We start from the raw sequence: 19,732 nt of genomic DNA on the forward strand, positions 1-19,732 counted from the left end.
AATCAGAAATCTTACATTTCTATGTAAAAACCAATAGAATTATCATTAGTATATTGCATTAAGAAAGTGTATTAGTATATTTTTTCTGGAAAATACCTTTGGCTTTGAGTGGATGGGTGGAAAAAACAGATCATAGAAACTTATTGAGGTACAACTTGTATTCACATCTAGTTCATACTCAAACATAAAATTAACTTTATTACTGTATCTCTTTTTTCTCTTCTAGTAGATCTATGTAATCTATCAATATCCGGTGAATCTACTTTGCTATCTTTTGATATTTTAGACCCCAATGAAGGAATTTAATATTCTTACAATGTAGATTTTACTGAAACCTGTGTATGTAACTAATTTTTGTAGTCTGTTTCTGGCTAACTGCATGAAGCATAATGATCTTTCAAACCACTAACATTTTTCTCCAGTAATATTCTTTATAACATATGTTCTCCTTTCATGTTCTGGTTAGATGACAAAGAAAACACTTTGATCATGAAATATGGCCCTATAAGAGGAATAAGTATCTTACTCTTTAAAAGTTTTACTTCTCTGAATTGCTACTTGTGACACTGCATTTTATTTTGGAGCACTCTGCTCCTCTAGAACTGTNAAATACAGTTTTGTGCAGAATAGTTATCAGGGTTTTTTTGTTATTATTCTTTTATTGAGAGTTTCTCCAAAGAAACAGAGCACAATTTCTCAAAGACTGATAATTTTATGATTCAAGAAAGAAAAGGCTCGTTCCAGGAATTGGGAGACTTAATTCTATAATAACTTTGTTGATGTCCTCAGAAGAATTGCTTCATTTCTTGGTAATATCTCAGTTTTCCCTTCAGGACAATTGTATAATATAAGTAAATAGGAAATTGATGCTACAATAACATCTCGTGGGTTTTTTTTTCCTACTCCACAGTGCAGCCAACACAATATATATTTTCTTGAATATCCTCATTAATCAGGTTCCAAATCAGCTACAGTTACTATGTAGAAATTTTTTATATTAAAGACTTACTATCAGAGACTTTTCTCAAGAATTCTTTTTTTTTTTATTTAATATTTTTACTTATAATAGTTGAGATTTTTCAGTATACGTTATAATACCTAAATATTTGTGTCCTGTAGATAGCTGCAAATTCTTACTGATCTGTGTCATCACCTTGACAGGACGAACTCTGCTGGAAAAGCTCTTCAGCCAGCAAGAAAATGCACCACAAGAAGAAGCAGAAAAACTGTGCTCTCGCATTATTGCACTGGGTCTTTTGCTTCCATTCACTGACTGCTTCAGGGAGCCATGTAATCAGAGCGCCCAGCAAAGCACGCCCACATTTGATGTAAGTACTGAAAAAGTTATCTTTTGTCTGTTTTGCCAAGCAAGACATGATTTACTAATGGTTTATCCCTCTCGAGAGAATTCTGTAAGTCCTTTTAATGAAAATTGCCCTTAGGAGAGTGGCCAGCTATTTTTTCTGAGCTCAGGTATATGCCCTTTTGTATACAAGTAAGCATAAGAAGGTTCTCCCATAACTTGATTTCTTAACTTTTTAACCCAAATCTTATTCTGCTATAATGTTCTTCATCTGCTTTTTTTCATTAAGTTGCCTTCTTTGAATCAAAGCACTCTATAGGACTACCTAGATTTCAATCCAATAGCTGCTTCACCAAAAACCTAAATTAAAGGAAGAACAGAACACAACATTTCACAAAATTTTACAGAACCCAAAGAGGATGTCTATGTGAGATAATTCCCCCTCTCCCCCCAGAAATACTTTTGATACAAAATAGTGCAGAGATCAGTAGAAATTTGCTGGAATTCCAGCTACAGTTTTATCTGTGCCTTTGGGCTATCTGACCAGGGCTCTGTTACTGGTGGTGTTTGCATACTATTACAAACTTGTGGTGTAGACATAACCTAACATGCTTTCCCTTCCTCTTGGATAATTAATTCAACATAGGGATGTCTTTCTGTTTCTTGATACTTTACAACCCATGACATTTTGTACTGGTTTATGTGACTGAAGATAATCAGGGATATTCTCTTCAGTAATTAGCTTCAAAATAGAATACAAATATTAACTTATAAGTTAATAAGCTACTGGTATAGTTAAGATCATCCCTATTCTACACATTAAGCTGAAGCTTGGTTAGGAATACTCAAAAAATGATTGGCATAGATATGAGAGAACATGAGTCTCCTTAAATCTTTAAATCTTTCTAATCTTTCCTGAAGAACAGTGAAGGGAACTGGTAGAATACTGGTGAAGGGAAAAGGTGAAGGGAACTGGTGAAGGGAAAAGGGTAGAATATTTTTTTTTCTAATGAATTCTTAGACAAGCTTTCCTGGACAACCTAGCCTATCTACAAAGTCATGTCATGGTCCGTCTAAAAATATTCTGTTATATGTTTATGGTTTTTGGTGTTTTTTTAGGAAGCAACATTTAAAGCATTTTTAACTGTGTTTTGAAACTAATTGAAAAATTCAGTGTAACTATAAAACTGAGGTTACTCAGGCAACTTAAAATCACAGAGCATTTGAAAATGCTTGTGGTTAAATATACTCAAGAAAGTTACTGAAAAAGGCAATTTTCTTATTTTTCAGGTTGTTTAAAAGAGTTTGGTAATGTTTTCAGTTCTTCCACTTTTACATATATTCAGCTAATCAACTTTAGAGTATTGAATACAGTATTCTTAAAAAAATTTCTCCTCACCAATAAACAGATTTTTTAACAAATTCAAAGTTTGTGAAGGAACAGAAGAGGCTCTTTTGTTAACTGGTATACCATGCTTTGTCTGAGTAACAATTATTTTAGTTATCTTTCGTTTAATATATCCAGCAGGATGGACATTGTAGTAGCCTAGTGCCATGTGAACCGTGTATCAAAATCAGCAATTTAAGATGTTGCTGGCCTAGCAGTGATCTTAATTTGACTTGATCTATCATTAAGCCACAAATGTCACAGCCTCTACGACTGCTTTTTGGCATAAATCCCCTAAATAGATCACACTCCTGTAACACAATGTCAGAAGAGGTGTAAAGCCCTGTGTATGTAACTAAGCAATGCATCCTACTTCAAAGGAGCATACATCTGTCTTGAATACTACTACCTCAGTAACTGAATTCCACATGGTGGGAAGGTGAGAGCTGCTGCTATTGAGTTTTGGAATATGTTTCTGCTTCAGCCTTGGTGACCACAGTGCACCTATCTGTTTATTCATTACATGTTCTACTAAATGAAAACAGCTAGAACTGGCAGTATAAACTCTAATGGCTGAGAACTTCCAAATTATGTTTCTCCTGGTTGATTTTGCTTCTTAGAGCAAATAAAATATTTTACAGGAAGTAAGTGCTAATTTTTATGTAAGGAAATGAAACTATTAATAATTAGTGCGGAAAAAAAGGTGATGCTTTATATTACTTTAAAAAAGGACATGTAATATCTGTAAGTTGTGTCCCATTCTGCATCCCTTTCCATGTCTGTACATTGGGATTTTTTTCTTTTTTAGGTTTTTGAGTTTTGTTTCTTTTTTTGTTTAACTCATTAGAGCAAGATTTTAGTGTTGATCTAACCATTTATTTCAAAGACAGAGGAATCAGACTAGCCTTAATTAACACCTACATTTCACCCATCTAGAATTAAGAAATACATCTTTTTTGACATTCCTCCTAAATTGGGAGCACAGCCAGTCCTATATTCTTCCTTCATCTCTGAATTCTTCAGATGTACCCCCAGTTCAACCTTGGATTGCCTCCAGTTTGGCTGATATTTCACTCAGCTAAAACTACCATCAACAAAGCTCCTGTAACCCTGTCCTGGTCCCAGACAGGTTTGTCTGCCACCTTGTTGTCCTTCCTCCCTTCTCCATCCAGGTATGGTGCTTGCCTGTGCCTTAATGTTACTTATTTGGCTGTTTTGATTTGCATCTTAATCTGGTGCTTGTAAAGTCTCTTAGGTCATTCCTTTATTTTTTTTTTCAGAATTGCCAACCCTTTTTCCACTGAAGTCCTTCCTTTAATCCTTTCTTTTCTCCTTTTGTGACTGATCCCCCACATTTCTGAGCTTTAGCTTATCATTTTTTTATGTTGAATAAAGTCCATGATTCCCCTCTTGCATAAGTGTAGTCCCACAGACTTTATTTTTTGAAGAGGTTAGGTTACAGTTTATGAAAACAATTCAGTAAGTTTTGTTCATTCTACAATCTATTGCTCATGGCTTGAGATGAATATAAACATTATTTAGAAGACCTATTCTCTCGCTTTGATCTTCTTTTCTGGATGTCCTCCAGTGAATTTAATTTAACATGGCTAATGCTGAACTCTCTGCTGTCTTGAAATGTTTGTAATTGCACATTCTGATTATATTCTCATCTTCTTTATTACTCACATCTGGTGGTCACCTCTACTTCTCCATGTCTTAGAAATGTGTACCCAAATCTTGTGTCTCTTTTCTCAGCAACGTACAAGAGATCTGTTTGATTTTTTTTATTTCTCCCAAGGTATTCTAGGCTTCAGTGTGGGGCATTAAATAATGGTACATGCCCTCTTTTAAATTTCTTTTAGGATCCCCACTGTCTGACTCAAATGAAGCAGTGTATTAAAAGTAAAGACAACTTTTACAGCTCTTAGTTTCTCAGCATAATATTACAATGGCTCCTGGAAGCCAGTTTATATTAAATTCTTAGCACTTGTGTTTCTGGTGTATCTGTGCTTTGTGGGTATGATGCTTACTACTCTTTTAGTATATGGCAAACATGAATGATCAACAAATGCCAAACGAAAGCACAAATCTTCAGAGAACTATCAGCTGTCATCAAATTTATGCCAAGGATAGTGACCAGTTTCCACAGGCTTATAAATTATTCAGCTTTTTGGATAGATTTTAATGATGATTGGAGATGGCATGTTCATGAAATATCTCTGGCCTTTTTGTCAAATTTCAGGTTATAGTCCAAAGGACAGAAACTTTAGAACTGTTTTAAGAACTTATGAGAAAACTCGCATGTTCAATCTTGGCCCATTTTATCAATTATTTCTTTTGAACAGATGGTGGCAGATGCTCAAAATAAGTCTGAAAAATAAAAGTTGAACAAAGCTTTAAAAGTAACAGAAATAAGACAGGATTGGGGTTTTTAAGATGTTTACTGTTGAGAAGCAGTGAAAGCTTTTGCTGTAGCCTTTCCTACCTACTTTTAAAATGTAAAGAGTATCTTAAAGAGTAAGTAAGTGTTCAGCGGCAGGTTCCCTGTCTAGAAATACATTTCCCTGATTGCTAGTTTCCTGTTTCATGGAGAGGTTGCTAATTATTGCCTCATGTGTGTCATGAATTCTTTACTCATAAGGCTATCTTTAGTCTTTCATTCTTCTGCTAGTATTTTATAAAAGAAAAACGGAGGTTTTAAATTAAAAAAAAAAAGGTCAAGCAACTAAATGGGCAACTTATAGAAAGATAGATTAGCAAAAGCCTACACAGAGCATGTTCTGTGAAAAAGTTTCTTGCCTTTTAAATAGCTGTTGCCTGCTTGCCTTTTATCTTTTTCCCCTTTTAGCAGTAGGGAGTTGTTCAACAGGGTTTTTAAGATTCAAATAAAAAAAAATCGTTTGACTGAATGATATGTAAGAAATTAATGCTTTGTGAAAAACTCTTTCAGTCCCAAATCATAGAATCATGGAATTGTTAAGGTTGGTGAAGACCTCTAAGATCATCAAGTCCAACCATTAACCCAGCACCACTGTGTTAGCCACTAAATCATATCCCTACGTGCCACGGTCACAATCCTTTTAAATGCTTCCAGAGATGGTGATTCCACCACTTCCCTGAGCAGCCTGTTCCAATGTTTGACCATCCTTTCAGTGAAGAAATTTTCCCTAAAATCCAACCTGTACCTCCCCTGGCTCAACTTGAGGCCATTTGCTCTTGTCCTGTTACTTTTCAGCTGTGAGAAGAGAACTACTTTCCTTGCTATATATAGTGCAGCTGCAATCTTGAGCTTTTTAGGATTTTACCACATTATACTATCCTATTAGGGTAAAATAAACATGAGATTGTTAAATGGGGCATCTTTGGCAAGAATGCAACCACAGGCAAGTTTTTGCAGACACCTGTTGAAGGATAACAGTTTTTCACAAGTAAAATCTCATCTTCTGCTTAGCTCCTCTGTTAATAATGTATCACAGAAGATGTAAGATAGCTATCTTCAGAGACAAGCATTTGCATTAGAATTTAAAGTGTTCACACAGCAATGAAAGAAGCTGGATTTTTCCTATGAATGCAAGGCAACTTTATTTAGAATCTCTGCGTTATTAAGAAATATTGACAGTACTCGGTGTTTGCATTTTATCCAGTAGCTGCAACTACTATACATTGTGGTTGTGTAGCCCCCAAGTATGACTTCTCGTTTCAGATTTTCCAGTTCATGCTGTACAGTCTTAAGTTATGGGCAGGTTTTTTTTCTTTCATAGCAAATTTCTCCTCTTTTTCTGACAAGCCTTCCCAGTAACTTTGTGTGTTGTTTCTGAGCATTAGGTTTAAAACATTTAAATTCTCAGTGAAAACTTAAATTATTTTGTGTTAGGGACTTTCTGATATCATTTTATAAGTGCTTTTGAGAGGAAAACTGATCACACTTTTGTATCCATACTGTACTCCTTGTTTGAGGAACTTCATTTCTATTGCACTCTGAAGGATCCAATAACTACCTTTTTTTTCAAGTGATATTATCCAGCAATATCTTCTTCCATATGTATTTGAAATGCACACTAAATGTTCATCTTTTTTTGTCTCAGGTTTCATTTTGACTGGGCTAGCTCTCTACATCTTTTTTACAGTGCTTGTATTTAATGCTGTCACCGTGTTGAGTACGGCTGTTAATTCCTTCTCAATTTATCAACTATTTCAGCATATTCTATGATGAAAGACCTAAATGGACATCTTCTGGATGGCATCTTTCTTTACTGTGTTATGATGTCATTTTATACATAGTCATGTTTGGCAGTTTGGGATAGGTACTTCCCCTTCTGAGATTTGTAGTTGTGATGACTGACTAGGCTGTCCTCCGTTTCTGAAAAATGCTTCCCCAAGGAAGCAGGGAGACAGACAGCATAAATGGGAAATGCTATAAAAATGACTGTTTTCATATTATCTCCTGGCCACCTGTGGTGATGCAAATGCTTTTTAAGGAAACAAAGACACTGCTTTCTTTCTGCTGAGTAGTAGCAGATGGTGAGACTTCACAGGTCAGAAGGAAGAGAAATTAGTGGCACCAAGACAGTACTTAATTTTAACTTATTTGCACTGTTTATGCCAGTTGGAAAATTAGTAGATAAACAGATTGCAAATAGACTCCTTTCTCAGAAGTCAGAGAGCCAAAATAACAATGATCAGTGTCAAAAGAACTTTCCCAAGAACTGATATCAACTATGAGAACTTCAATTCCAAACTGCAACACAGAGCTTGCAACAGTGCAGCATTTCTCCAATGCTGCATTTCTTCAAGTATACTTTCATTGCTTGGGCATAAAATGTGTAAGACTGAACGTAGTCCCATTTTATGAAATTTGTCAAAGCAGTATATTGGAGGTCAATAGCGAATGAGACCTTAAAAGTTAACAGGTTAAAGTTGTGGACTAGAACAAAGAAAACAGATTGTTAATCTGCTGTTTCAATCTTTGTTTGTAATGTAGCATACCATGGCAGTTCATTTTGGCTAAATCAAAGCCCCCATGTCTCCTCTTCCATTGTCCAATCACACTTTGTGACACCTTTTCTTTTGTGGCGAGCAATTCTGAATATTTTTGAATTTAGTAAAATGGAAACAATTAGTTGATCACTTGCTGAAATATTGATTTTATGCTGTTTCCTGCCTTCCTTTTCTTTTTTTCCTTTTTTTTTATTTTAATTGCCTATTTATTTTATAGCTGTTAGCTCAGGCCCTGCAGTCTTCTACTCCTTCTCTTTTTTTTCTTTTTCTTTCTTCTATCTGCTTACTTGTAGTGATGCTGCTGGATACACTTTCAACTGAGACAGTTTATATGTAGGATGTTGCTAGGTCTTTTGCAGAGAATATTGCTTACCTGCTTGTTATTCTGAAAAGCTGCCACAAGAGGCATATACTGTATGTTAAGTTTACACCATCTGTTTGAAATTTTGAGAATCATTGTGTATAAGGTGAAGGTGGTCAGCCTGTTACCTCTAGAGATCTTTATATTTTGTGACTGTCTGTACATTAGTTCACTTTCTTAAGAATTTCAGTCATAAAACAATGTCTATTTTCTAGCTTGGAATTGAGAATACAGAGGGAGTTGAGTTTGTGTATATTGCAAGTCTCTTTCCAAGAGAAAGTTTTTATAGTAGTAATAATCACATTGTCAAATTGAATAGAAGTGAAAGGAATTTTCTAAGTTCTATTTGGGCAATTCAAATTTGTCAGAATCCAAGCTTATTGTGGAACTGTGTCAATGTGAGTGAAAACAACTCCTCATGGAGAAACTTCTTGTCTTGGCTTACATTTTTTGGAGGGTTAATGAGAAAGGATGAACCGTCAGGTCATCCAAGTAACAGCTAATAATGTAGTGGTCTTGGGATGTGGCCTTCCAAGTGGGAGTTCAAGCTGGATGTGGCTAGATCTTGATATTCTATTTTGTAAAAAACTAGCTACTGTTCCCCCTTCCAAGAAAAGTTTGTTGTATGCAGTTCAATCTATTCAACTATATTTAATGCAGAAGTTATTGGTGAATAGAAAGACCTAAACAATAACTCTGGAACAGAGTGAGTATAGATGTGGGAATCTGAAATTTAGTTTCCAGATTTCTTTCCCCATGAGAGCCCTAACTGAAGGGGTATTGGCTCTTTTTGCCTCTCATATTACTGGGATATGGTGTTGAATCCTGAGCGAAGTCTAATGGGATCAAACAAGTTTTTTCTTTTTTGTTGAGGAAGTTAAAGTCATTTCACGGGAAATAAATGTTTCATGATTTTTGAGACAGTGTTTTTAAATTAATTGTTGGGGCAAATCGGTTCTCTGACAAGAAGAAAACCTACTTAAATAAAATGCTTATGCATCAAATCTAGTTCATGAGGATAAAGTGCTACTTCAGCTATACATTAAAGTATTATGAAGGACTTGCTGTTTTTCAACCTTGAAAGGCAACTGTGCTCACTAATACAGCCAAAGGTAGTACAGGTTGAGAGCCATGTTTAATCACTGCTCTGGTTCTGTCAGTGGCAAGACAGAGCTTTGTTACTGAACCTCTCCTCAATAAGTGAGCCACTTTCCCCATTCCTGATAGTATTGATTTCTTTATTTTAAAAGCTGCTTAAAATAAAGCAGTCTCCTGCTAAGCAGAGCATTTTGAGGTAGTCTGGCTTTAGTTTCTCAAACTAAAACCTTGCTTCTTCAATTAACTATTTGTATGCAGTACAGAACATGCAATTGGCTTTCTTTCATTTTAGAGACTGTATACTTAGTATACTAGAATGATTAAATTTCCCAAATGGAAAAAAAATAAATTCTTTCCATGCACTTGAAGCAGACTAAATGACAAGCAATTATCTACAAATGCAGTACACGCTCTCTGGAACTCTTAGCCTGGAAAACACCTCTGAGACAGGGAGTCTGATCTCTTCTTATCCCAAGGACGATAAAATGTAATTCTGCTATGAGTTTACGGAGTTCCATTTTAAATCCACTTCCTCCTATTGAAAGAATGTAATCCAGACTGATTTGATGAGTAGGAACCTTCTTGTAACTCCCACTCTGTGTTTAATCCTGACCCATTTATATCTGTCTGCAAACATGCTGACACTTCTGTCCTCCCCTTTTCAGGATAATTTTGATTGTTTGGGGTTCTAGTGAAAAGTTCTTCAAGTTTACTATTTGAAAATAAATTTCTTACAAGATAGAACCCAATTACATCAATGCTTGATACAGGAGCCATCAGGCAAGTTAGTACCAATGCACTTTCATTTAAAAAAGTTTAGAGGTACTGCTAATGTACTTTCCCCGTCTACTGCTGTGCTGACCTGAAGAGCAGAGGTTACTCCTGATAGCAGAGTGCTTCTATACTGCCTTACCTTCTCTGCCTGCATTTTTGTTTTTGTTTTTTCCTTGTTGACAAGTATTGTCAAAATACTTCTGGTCAGATTTTTCTCCCCCTTGATTCTCGCATTGCTAATTAATTCTTTTGCAGCCATTTTGGACAAATGTGTGTACACTTATTGCTATTGCAACTCCATCTCTTGTACTTTTTTTTAAGCATTTCTCACAATGGCTTTGTTTTTTGAACTGGAAGCATATAAACAGCTGATTAAAAACTGAAGCGACATTGAGCAGAAGGTTGTATTACCTGTATATCTCCAGGAACAATGAAGCATACATTCAAGGTTGCATATTATATTCCAACAGTGAGGGATATAGTCATCTGTAATTCACTCTGTGGCCCAGGGGACAAATCTTGTCTCTGTGTGAAAAATGTGTGACCCCTTTTCTGAAAGCTCCAGGCCCACCAGAGTGACTTTTGATGTTTGCTGTAGGTCTAGATCATGGCGTTAGTTCTGGGTTCACCAGCATCTTTCTGTGTGTCCTTTGCTAGAGGCCTTTTCTTTGAGTAGCTTACAGCACTAGTTTCCATTTTTAGAGACTAGCTGGAAAACATACGCTCAGCTCAAGCAGTGAAGGAACATATTTAATATTTAATCTGTTAGGTACTTGAAGTGCAACACCATGGTACCAGAGAACAAAAAGTTGTTACAAAAAGCCATTCTTTGTGCATACTTAAAGCTGTCTGGGAAGAGAGTGAGTTAAACTACAGACCTGACTCTCTGTGATTCTAAATGCTAGATCTATAAGTGGTAAAATGGATATTGATTAGGTACCATCAGATCCTGCAGGCAGTTTGCCTTGCCTCTGTGCAGATGCTCTGCACTTTTAAGAACCATTGGAAAGTGCTGTGTAAGGATGTGTGGAAATAAAAACTCTTCTTGACATCGTGTTTAGTGCACCAGACTCAGATAGCTTTAAGCTTGCAATGTCTGCCCAGAAATGAATCTGAATAAGTAAGATTGGGATCATTAATTACAAGGATACATATGTAATTTTTCCCTAAAAAGAGATGCTTTAAAAACTAAATAGTGGAGTCTGAGCAAGATGAAGTGGAAATTCCAGAGGTATTCAAAATGTGATCACGGTAAGCATATTCACTGACTGTATGTACAATGATGATTACCAAAAATTCCCTCTGAAATTATAAGATTAAAGGAGAAAGAGTTGAATGTGGAAATCTAGGATCATGGATAATTGTGCTACGATTATTAATGTTAAAAGCAAATCTAGACTTTTATTTGGATTATTTTGTTTCTTTTGCTTGAATAGTACTTTAACATCATAGAATTGGCTGTATATACCTTTCTTCTAACTCTTCTAATAATATGATAATGGCATTTATGGCATTATCAGATTTGGAAAAGGAAAATGGGATGGGTTAGTATATTAACTGACAAGGAACCAAAGAGAAACAAAGCATTAGATTTTGGACTGTAGCTTCACTAGATGGAAATTAGTACATCGAGATGATTCATCTCTTTTGAAGGGCATGAAAGCAGAGATAGGGTTAATCTTCTCCATTTTAAAGTGTAAATTATGGACTATCAGATTCAAGTCCAGAGCTTCAGAATGCCTTTCTGTCATGCCGTTTTTCATATTTTAAATTATCTTTATAACCTTGAAAGTAATCTGAAAGTAGTTGCTGGTAAATGCCTTGTTTAAATGTTGAAAGTTGATACATTTTCTTTGTATTGCAAGTCCCTCCAAGGCATTTTTGGAAGTCTAAATTTCTATTACATAATGATTTCATTCCATTGTCTTTCTCTGTGCTGAATAGTGAATGAAAAAAGACCCCCCCTAAATGCAATACACACAAATACTCTTTTTTATATTCACAAACAAAGCTCCCACACTGAGTTGAGAGTCAGTTATGGAGTTGTGTGATGTCTTAATTTATAACTGCTCATATGTTATATGCTGTAAATTATATCAGCAAGAACATAGGTACTTCATATTTTATTACCAGCATAATGTATCCCATCTGTACAATAATTCTGAGCTATTTTTTAATACATCTCAATTACTGTAGACTAATCATACTTCAAAATTCTGTTATTAAATGATTGTATTATATCTTTGAAGAACTGGCATGTTGAAATGTCCTGTCCAAGAACAGTTTAACTGTTTGTCTTCATCATTCATGCTATGTCAGTATTATCTACAGTCTGTTGTCTTTTGTTTTATTGCCCTGTAATCCTATTGAAAGTCAACTGTGCTTAACCAGTTAATGCTCTGCAGAGTATGTTCTTCCCTGTGTTCCCTCGACTGTGCAAGGTAGTAGAGTGGGCAAGAAAAAATTTGTCCTGGTTTGCCTCAATGGTCTTTTTGGATCTTATTTTCCTATGTGTTTTTGAGATTTAAATGGTGCAGAAACATGACAAAGAGCAAAATCCATCACCTTTTCTTTATCTTTACACAGTGTGTACAGGTATGATCCTTCCTCAGCTTTTTACTCAAACAGTACTGGAAATTGAGCAGAAACTCAGAAGTACATATCCTCTAAAAAGCTGGAATTACACAAGGGGAAGGAACTAAGTTACTCAAAGGACTGCATTTAATCAAGCCTTTTTGCATGTTCAGATGCAGTAGCATTCTAATGGAAAGGACAGGCTTTTCAAGGAACATAATGTTTAGGGCTAGGTAAAGAACATGATCTTATTTTTTATTAAGCTTTTTATCTATTTATTTTTACCTTTTTCTAAGGTCTCTATATATGTCTGGATTTTTGCCATGTTTTTCGTGATGGGAAGGTCTAATGAGCTTCCTTTGAGCCTGACTGGGACACTTTCTGGAAACCAAAACTTTTAACTTTAAAACCAGCATTTGTCTGTTCCATGTAACTTGCTCTCAATAGAACATTATCATCCTTATCACAACTTATTTTTAGGCAAGTAAAACCTTAGTCACATAGAATAATGATTATCCCAAGAAAAAGTGTTATTTTCTTCTTCCCTCTGAAAATCTCTTCAAAGTCTAATATCTCTCAAATTTTAAAAAAAAAAGAAAAAGAAAGTTTTAATCTAAAAATGAAATATGTAGCATGGAAATATATATCACCAATGTTTTACTCAGGCAACAGCATGAATGAAATCTAATGAACATCATCTTTGTATGAAAGTCTTACTGTGATATGACTGTATTTTCATCCTGTGACTTGATTTTTTTTCCAGTTTTGTACTGCAGTATTTGCATCTTTCCAGGTCACTTACTAAGATACTCATGCAGTTGCTGTGAATGGTCTTTATAGAATTTACAGAATTCTAAAAGTTTAATCACAAGGTTTGCATGTTGATGCATACTAGGAGTCACAAGAATAACTACTTGAATTGTGTGAAATCTTTCTGTTGGTTTAAAGCATAAGTTTGCCCTGGTTTTCATTAGACAGTCTTTATGTGTCCTACTTTTAATCACAGAATCAAACTCAAAGCTATTGAGTAATAAGGATATAAACTGATTTGAGCCTAGAGGACTAAAAATACTTTTAGCTGTTAATTTGTTGGTTTTGTTTTTTTTTTTTTAATTTTACTCCAAAAGAAACCTCACCTTTTTACCTGTTTTTCTAAGAATATGAAAATGGAAATGATAAAAATAGGGCTGCAAAGAATAAGTATATCAGTTTAATTTATGCTGAAATAATCCTGCTCATTTTCCTTGCTTGTGCATTTAGTGAAAAGGGTAATGTAGAGTGCGGACTGAAATATTTTTCTCTAACCAATAAAACCAGCTGTATGGAACCAATCATGATACACAGAATGTGTTATCTCTCTAAGAAAGGAAGTGGAAAAGAGTTCCTTATGCTCAAAAGGATGCTGAGCTGTATCCTAGCATGTCATTGTGCTGTAGATAACTAAAAACTTAATTACCTGTTGTTAATAAAATAGTTCTTTTAATATAGATTTATTTTAAGTCTCTTTCAGGAGATGAAGAGCATAAAACCAAGCCTGCCTTGATATAGGGATGGATATTGATTTATTTGTACTGGAAAGAAAAGCTTAGGTATTTTAAGCTTGTATTTCTATATGAACTTCTCAACCTTTTTTTTTTTTTTTTTTTAATAATCACAGCAAGACCAGCTTTATACTTGGGCTGCAGTCAGCCAACCCACACATTCAACAGATTATATTGAAGGAAGCTTTCCAAGGAGAATTCCATCTGCGTGGCCCCCACCCAAACCTCCAGATGAAGAACAAAGACTCAAAGTTTCGGAAGAAGGTATAGTTCAGACAAGATAAATGTGTAGCATAGGGGAAGATGCTATCTTTTAGAATCCAAGATATAGACTTAGTATCTTAACCACTAACAAACACCTGGCTTTGAAGATCTTGGATTAGCATCAGAAATAATGTTAGCTAGTATGAATCTAATAAAAATATTCAGGAAAAAAGCATTCTTTTTGTTAAAAACGAAGATGTGTATCTGGCAACTGCTGACTTTTCTAAAAATATGGAAAACTTCAGAAGCCCACTAGTGGTGTACTGCAAGTTATTAGAGTGGTGTAAGGTATTCCTTTGTAGATTCAGCAGTCCTGTGCTGACAGAGGGGTAAGAAAAGTGTATCTGGAAAAAATAAATTGAGACCTTGTTTACAAAGTCAGTTTATCTTAAAATTTGTGAGGTTATGCTACCAGCCAAATTTCTGCAATCTTCTTCATGCTTATTAAGAGCTTTGTTTAAGATGGGAATTAAAACAAAATCAACCAAAAAAACCCAACCCTCTCTTGTAGCTCACAAAGAAATTTAGAAGAGAATTTCAAACCTGTTTTCTGTTAGTAGTGTTGATGCACAAATACCACAGGTTCTTGGAGGCTTTGCTTTCCATTAGTTAGTGTTCAGCAGCTCAACACTTCTGGACTGCATTCGTCCCCATGCCCTCCATGGAGAGCCACTGGATATTCTCAAATTTTCCATTTTTTTACCACTCCTATTTTTCATTGCTCAGATTTGAAGAATTAAGTCATTATTTCAACAGATCTCTTTGTATTGCTTGTAGCCTTTCGGTGGAGTTAATTTCAGATATGCTTCTGTATTTATGCTGTGACTTTTACCTGTTGGACATCAAGGAAACATCTCTGCATTAATCTCATTCAATTCAGAGTATGGAATGCTGCAGTACTAATCAACTGGATTGTTGAGCTAGTTCAGCTTTTAAGTAATGATGCTGTACTCAATGAAGATGCTGCCATATGTGGTAGTAAAATTCATTGCTACTACTCTAAAAGCTGTGTTTCTCAACTTGGAGACTTAGACAGTGGATGTGTGATCAGAGTATTCATGAACATACTCTGTACTTGAAAAGCAAAAGGGTGAACTTATTTTCATTTTATTTTCTGGTTTCAGCCCAGCATAGGCTGGTGCAAGTAAAAAACACTTTTAATCTCTAAAATCTAGAAGAAAATTGATTACATGAAGCATTTTGAAATGTAAAGATACACTTGAAAGTGCATTTCTACCAAAATGATAATACTAATGATTTTTAAATGTATTTGTGTTATACATGGTTTATTTCTCTCCTACATTCTATTTAATATTGTACCTACTACCTGGATGTATTGCGTACAGGATTTATCTGTTCCTTAATTCAACCCCTCCCCTGAAAAATTGCAAAAACATTAGGAACATAGAGTTAAAAACAAAGTGGCAAACTGTGTGTTCTGATTATTTCAAAATGTAGGATAAATAGTTCTTAATATTTATTTATTGACATTTTAGGTGTGATTTTTCAGTGCAGGGCATGGAAGGAAAAGGAAAAATTGTAATTCTGAATTAAACTCAGATAATTTAACTTTTCTTTGATTGTTCATATGCTTGCCTTTTGGAAGAACCTGGAAGTGAGTGATGTGAAACCTGAGGATAAACATCTTTCCCATTTTATGTATATGAACCATTGAAAGGTGTAGGGGATGAACATTTTTTTAAAAGGTTTAAATTATTGTGTGTAGGGTAGCTATATTTTGTATTATATATAATTATTGCTGTCTGGATTAAACAGATAAAATATTAACATTAGAAACAATGGTTCATAAACAAAAACATGCGTTTTTTATAAAAATATTGATAGAGAAAGGAATGCAACAGAATATTTTTATATAGAGAATCTTTGTTTTTATTATGCACATTAATATGAAGGCAATAGTAGGCCTTCAAGTTTTAAGTAAGGCAAGATGAAATTCTGCAAGGTTTTAGGTAGTCTTTCCTAAATTAGCAAAGTGGTTAATCATCTGTTTAATATAGTATGTATTAAATACTTTTGCTGTATGCTCTGTATCATGTGGAGCATTGTTGGGCATGAGGAAAGGGCTATTAGAGTGGTCAGGAGGTTTTGAGGGTTTTTTTGTCAGGTTGATTGTTGTTTGTTTGTTTGTTTGTTTAATTTGTTTTAGTTTTTTATTTTCTGAGGTTTTTTTAGGTTGACTATTTATTTAAAAACTGAAGTTTAGAAATAAGCATATACTTATGCCAAAAACATTTTTCATTTCTGGATTCGGAGAAGGTTTTGCACAAAATGAGTCAACATCACCAAGAAGATCAATGTGTATGCCACTAATTTTCTATCTGAATATTCAAAATCTGTTCCCAACACTGCTTATGGCATTTCAGTATACCATTCTCACATCTCAGCACATTGCCTGAATCTAAACTCAACAGGGTATTTGAAATCCAATTATTTTAATGTTTTGCTGTGGACATTATTCTACTTAACATATAGGAAAAGGCAAATAAACAGGAACTAGAGTCCAATCATCCTGTCTCCCATGTGACTGTTTTAACTACTTGTGAAGAGAATCAAAGACTATGAAACTTCTGCAAAATGAAACAGTCCCAGGACAATAAACGTATCTGTGGGTTTACAACCTGAAATCTAAGTTAGTTTTTTTAAAAGAAAAAATCCAAAACCAAAAAAGTTACCAAAAAAATAATGTTTGGTTTGGTTTAAAGGAAAGGTTTGTCATATAGCACTCTTTTCCTTTCCTTAGCCTTTTTTTCTTTTTTTTTTTTTTTTCAACTGTGGTGGTAGTGTTTGAGGTTTTTTTTTTTCATTTTGTTTAACAAAACTGAAATGCTGTTAGTTTGCTGGGAATATACTGTATTTGCTAAATTTTGTCAAGCTAACCTTGAAGTTAACTGCTCATATCACCCTGACTTCACCTTATATTAAAACCTTTTTAGAACAAAACTAAAAATGTGGGGTAAAAATAAGCTAGACAAATCTGTCAAATTCTTAAATACAGTCTAATAGATAGGAACAGTCTGTTAGTATTTTTTTAAGTACTTTTGAGTAAGGGAGGTAGTTGCGCTAATTTGCATGATAGCAAATATTGTCATGTATGTAAATATCTAGTAGTAGAAAATCAGCAAACAATAAACTTATTGTGAGGAAAGATAAAATGAATATGAAAATTTCTCTCAACCACAGAGAAATCTAAAATCTAAATGATGAGTTATTTCCTGTAAATGGCAACCTATCCAAATCCAGGTAAAAAAAAATTGATTGTTAATTTTCAAGGGTTAGCACTGCAGTATAATATACATTGGCAATGAAACTTCTCCCTTGTATGTCTCACCTCCCAACAGATGGGATTGTCAGACAGCTGTGAGAAGGTCAAATGTCTAGGAATTATGAATAACAGAATCACAGAATATGCTGAGTTGGAAGGGACCCATCAGGATCATTGAGTCCAATTCCTGGCCTGGCACAGGACCATCCCCAAGAATCACACCATGTGCCTGAGAGTATTGTCCAAACTCTTCTTGAACTCTGGCAGGCTTGGTGCTGTGACTGCTTTCCTGGGGAGCCTGTTCCAGTGCCCAACCACCCTCTGGGTGAAAAACCTTTTTCTAATATCCAACCTAAACCTCCCCTGACACAACTTCAGGCCATTCCCTTGGCTCGTCACTGGTCACCACAGAGAAGAGATCAGAGCCTGCCCCTTCTCTTCCCCTCACGAGGAAGTTGTAGACTGCAATGAGGCCTCCCCTGTGTCCTCTTCTAACTAGAGGTTCTGGATCACAGCTACTTCACTCTTTCTGAAAATGGACAAGATATGTCCCTGTTGAATAGTGGTACCTTTAAAAGATATGAGAAGGATACAACACAATGTATTCTCTGGGCAGATGTAACAAAAATATTTCTATTCTTGTCATGAGTACAAAATTAGGTTATGATCAGTAAAGAGGCATCACGAGCAGTAGCTACTAAACTTGGTAGAGATCTTTGCATTATGTAGCTGCTGTGGAGTTGTTTGTTTATTTGTTTTTTCTCATTATTTCCTATCAGGCAAGGAAACTGAGGCACAGTAAGGTTCTTTAAGGTCAGAAAATACTCTGGTTTTAAAATAAGAAACAGAATCTAATTGTAGAGTGTCTCCTGTTTTGCTGCCTTTTTTGAGATCTGTATCACTATCAATGTCATTGTGGAAATTTCAAATTTGTGGTAGGGCAGAAGAGGGCCAGTGAAGGATATGAAAAAGGCAACATAGCTGGCAACAGTCATCAGTTTTAAGGACATCATAAGAACCTTCCCATGACCTTCTGTGGAATATGTATAATAGAGCCATAAGTAAATCTTTTTCTTTGAATCAGAAATTTCGATCAATCAAAATGGACTTCTTTCAAGTTTAAGATGGTAACATTTAACATTGTGTCATAATACATATGTTGCAAATTGAATTTAACCTGGCTTTATGTATACATATAACCTGTTCCATTGATTTTAGAGATAATTTGGAAATTGGGACAGTTTGCACTGTTTTCTTTCTAACTCTACTCTCCTTTCATTAATTTTATAATGTCTTTCAAAAGAATGACATTATAAAATTAATTTATAAAATTCATTCTTTCAATGAATTTTTAAATATAGAAGTTTAAAATCTGTATCTTCTTTTCAAATTCAGAGTTGAAATCTACAGTTCTAGAAACAGAGAAGCAATGCATAGATGATGTTCAGCGAGTACAGGTAAGATTCTAACAGAGATATTATATCTATCATTTTTTAAAATGAGTGCAAAAGCAGTATTTCTTTCAGAAATTTTTGAAATAGTTTTGTGCACTGAATGTTCTGAATGAAAACATGGAGTTTTTTATATGCTCCTTGGTGTATTTTGGTACAGAGATTGAAGGTTTCTGCCTGCCTAATGTGATTCTTACAAAATTTTATTGTTCACACGGAAGTAAATTAACACTATGTCTGATGGCATTACTAAGCAATAGTAGTAGAAGATCTGGTTATATTAGCTAATCTACAAAAGTTCATGTAAGTATAAATGTCAGAGATTTTTTTTTCTGACTCTCTACTGCATCTTATAAAGGTGGTAGTAAGGGAATAGGTTTAGGGTGCCATACTGGACTTAAATAACTGATGATATAATACTGGGACAGTCTGGGTTAAACTTGTGCAAGATAAGCACAGTCTGTTTTATCTTTTTAGCATGTCACCATTTGTGTTCTATTCTTCATTAAAGGTGATGCAATTTGATGGGGTTGAGGAACTTCAAATTTTGTTTCCTCAAAAAACTAGCTGCTAGACTTATCTTACTAGGTAATAAGACCATTCAGTTGTTTTGCAAGTCATTAGAAGGAAGGCAAAGTTATTTTTTTCTGAAATACTTGTTTGAAACAAGGAGTGACCAAAAGCTCTTGAAATCTCGT

At 34.8% G+C, this 19,732-nt stretch overlaps 1 protein-coding gene across 2 annotated transcripts in view; it reads left to right on the forward strand.

The window, feature by feature from the left end:
• The window catches only part of FMN2 (formin 2), a 179,686-nt gene that overhangs the window by 38,786 nt on the left and 121,168 nt on the right, over positions 1-19,732 (forward strand). For both annotated transcript variants that reach the window (XM_017806715.1, XM_017806716.1), the window contains exons 3-5: positions 1,162-1,328; positions 14,153-14,300; positions 18,979-19,040. In XM_017806715.1, coding sequence (XP_017662204.1) covers positions 1,162-1,328; positions 14,153-14,300; positions 18,979-19,040 — 377 coding nt within the window. The remainder of the gene's footprint in view (positions 1-1,161; positions 1,329-14,152; positions 14,301-18,978; positions 19,041-19,732) is intronic.

This window comes from Lepidothrix coronata, unplaced genomic scaffold (assembly GCF_001604755.1).
Source record: "Lepidothrix coronata isolate B3197 unplaced genomic scaffold, Lepidothrix_coronata-1.0 Scaffold16, whole genome shotgun sequence".
NCBI classification, from domain to species: Eukaryota; Metazoa; Chordata; class Aves; order Passeriformes; family Pipridae; genus Lepidothrix; species Lepidothrix coronata.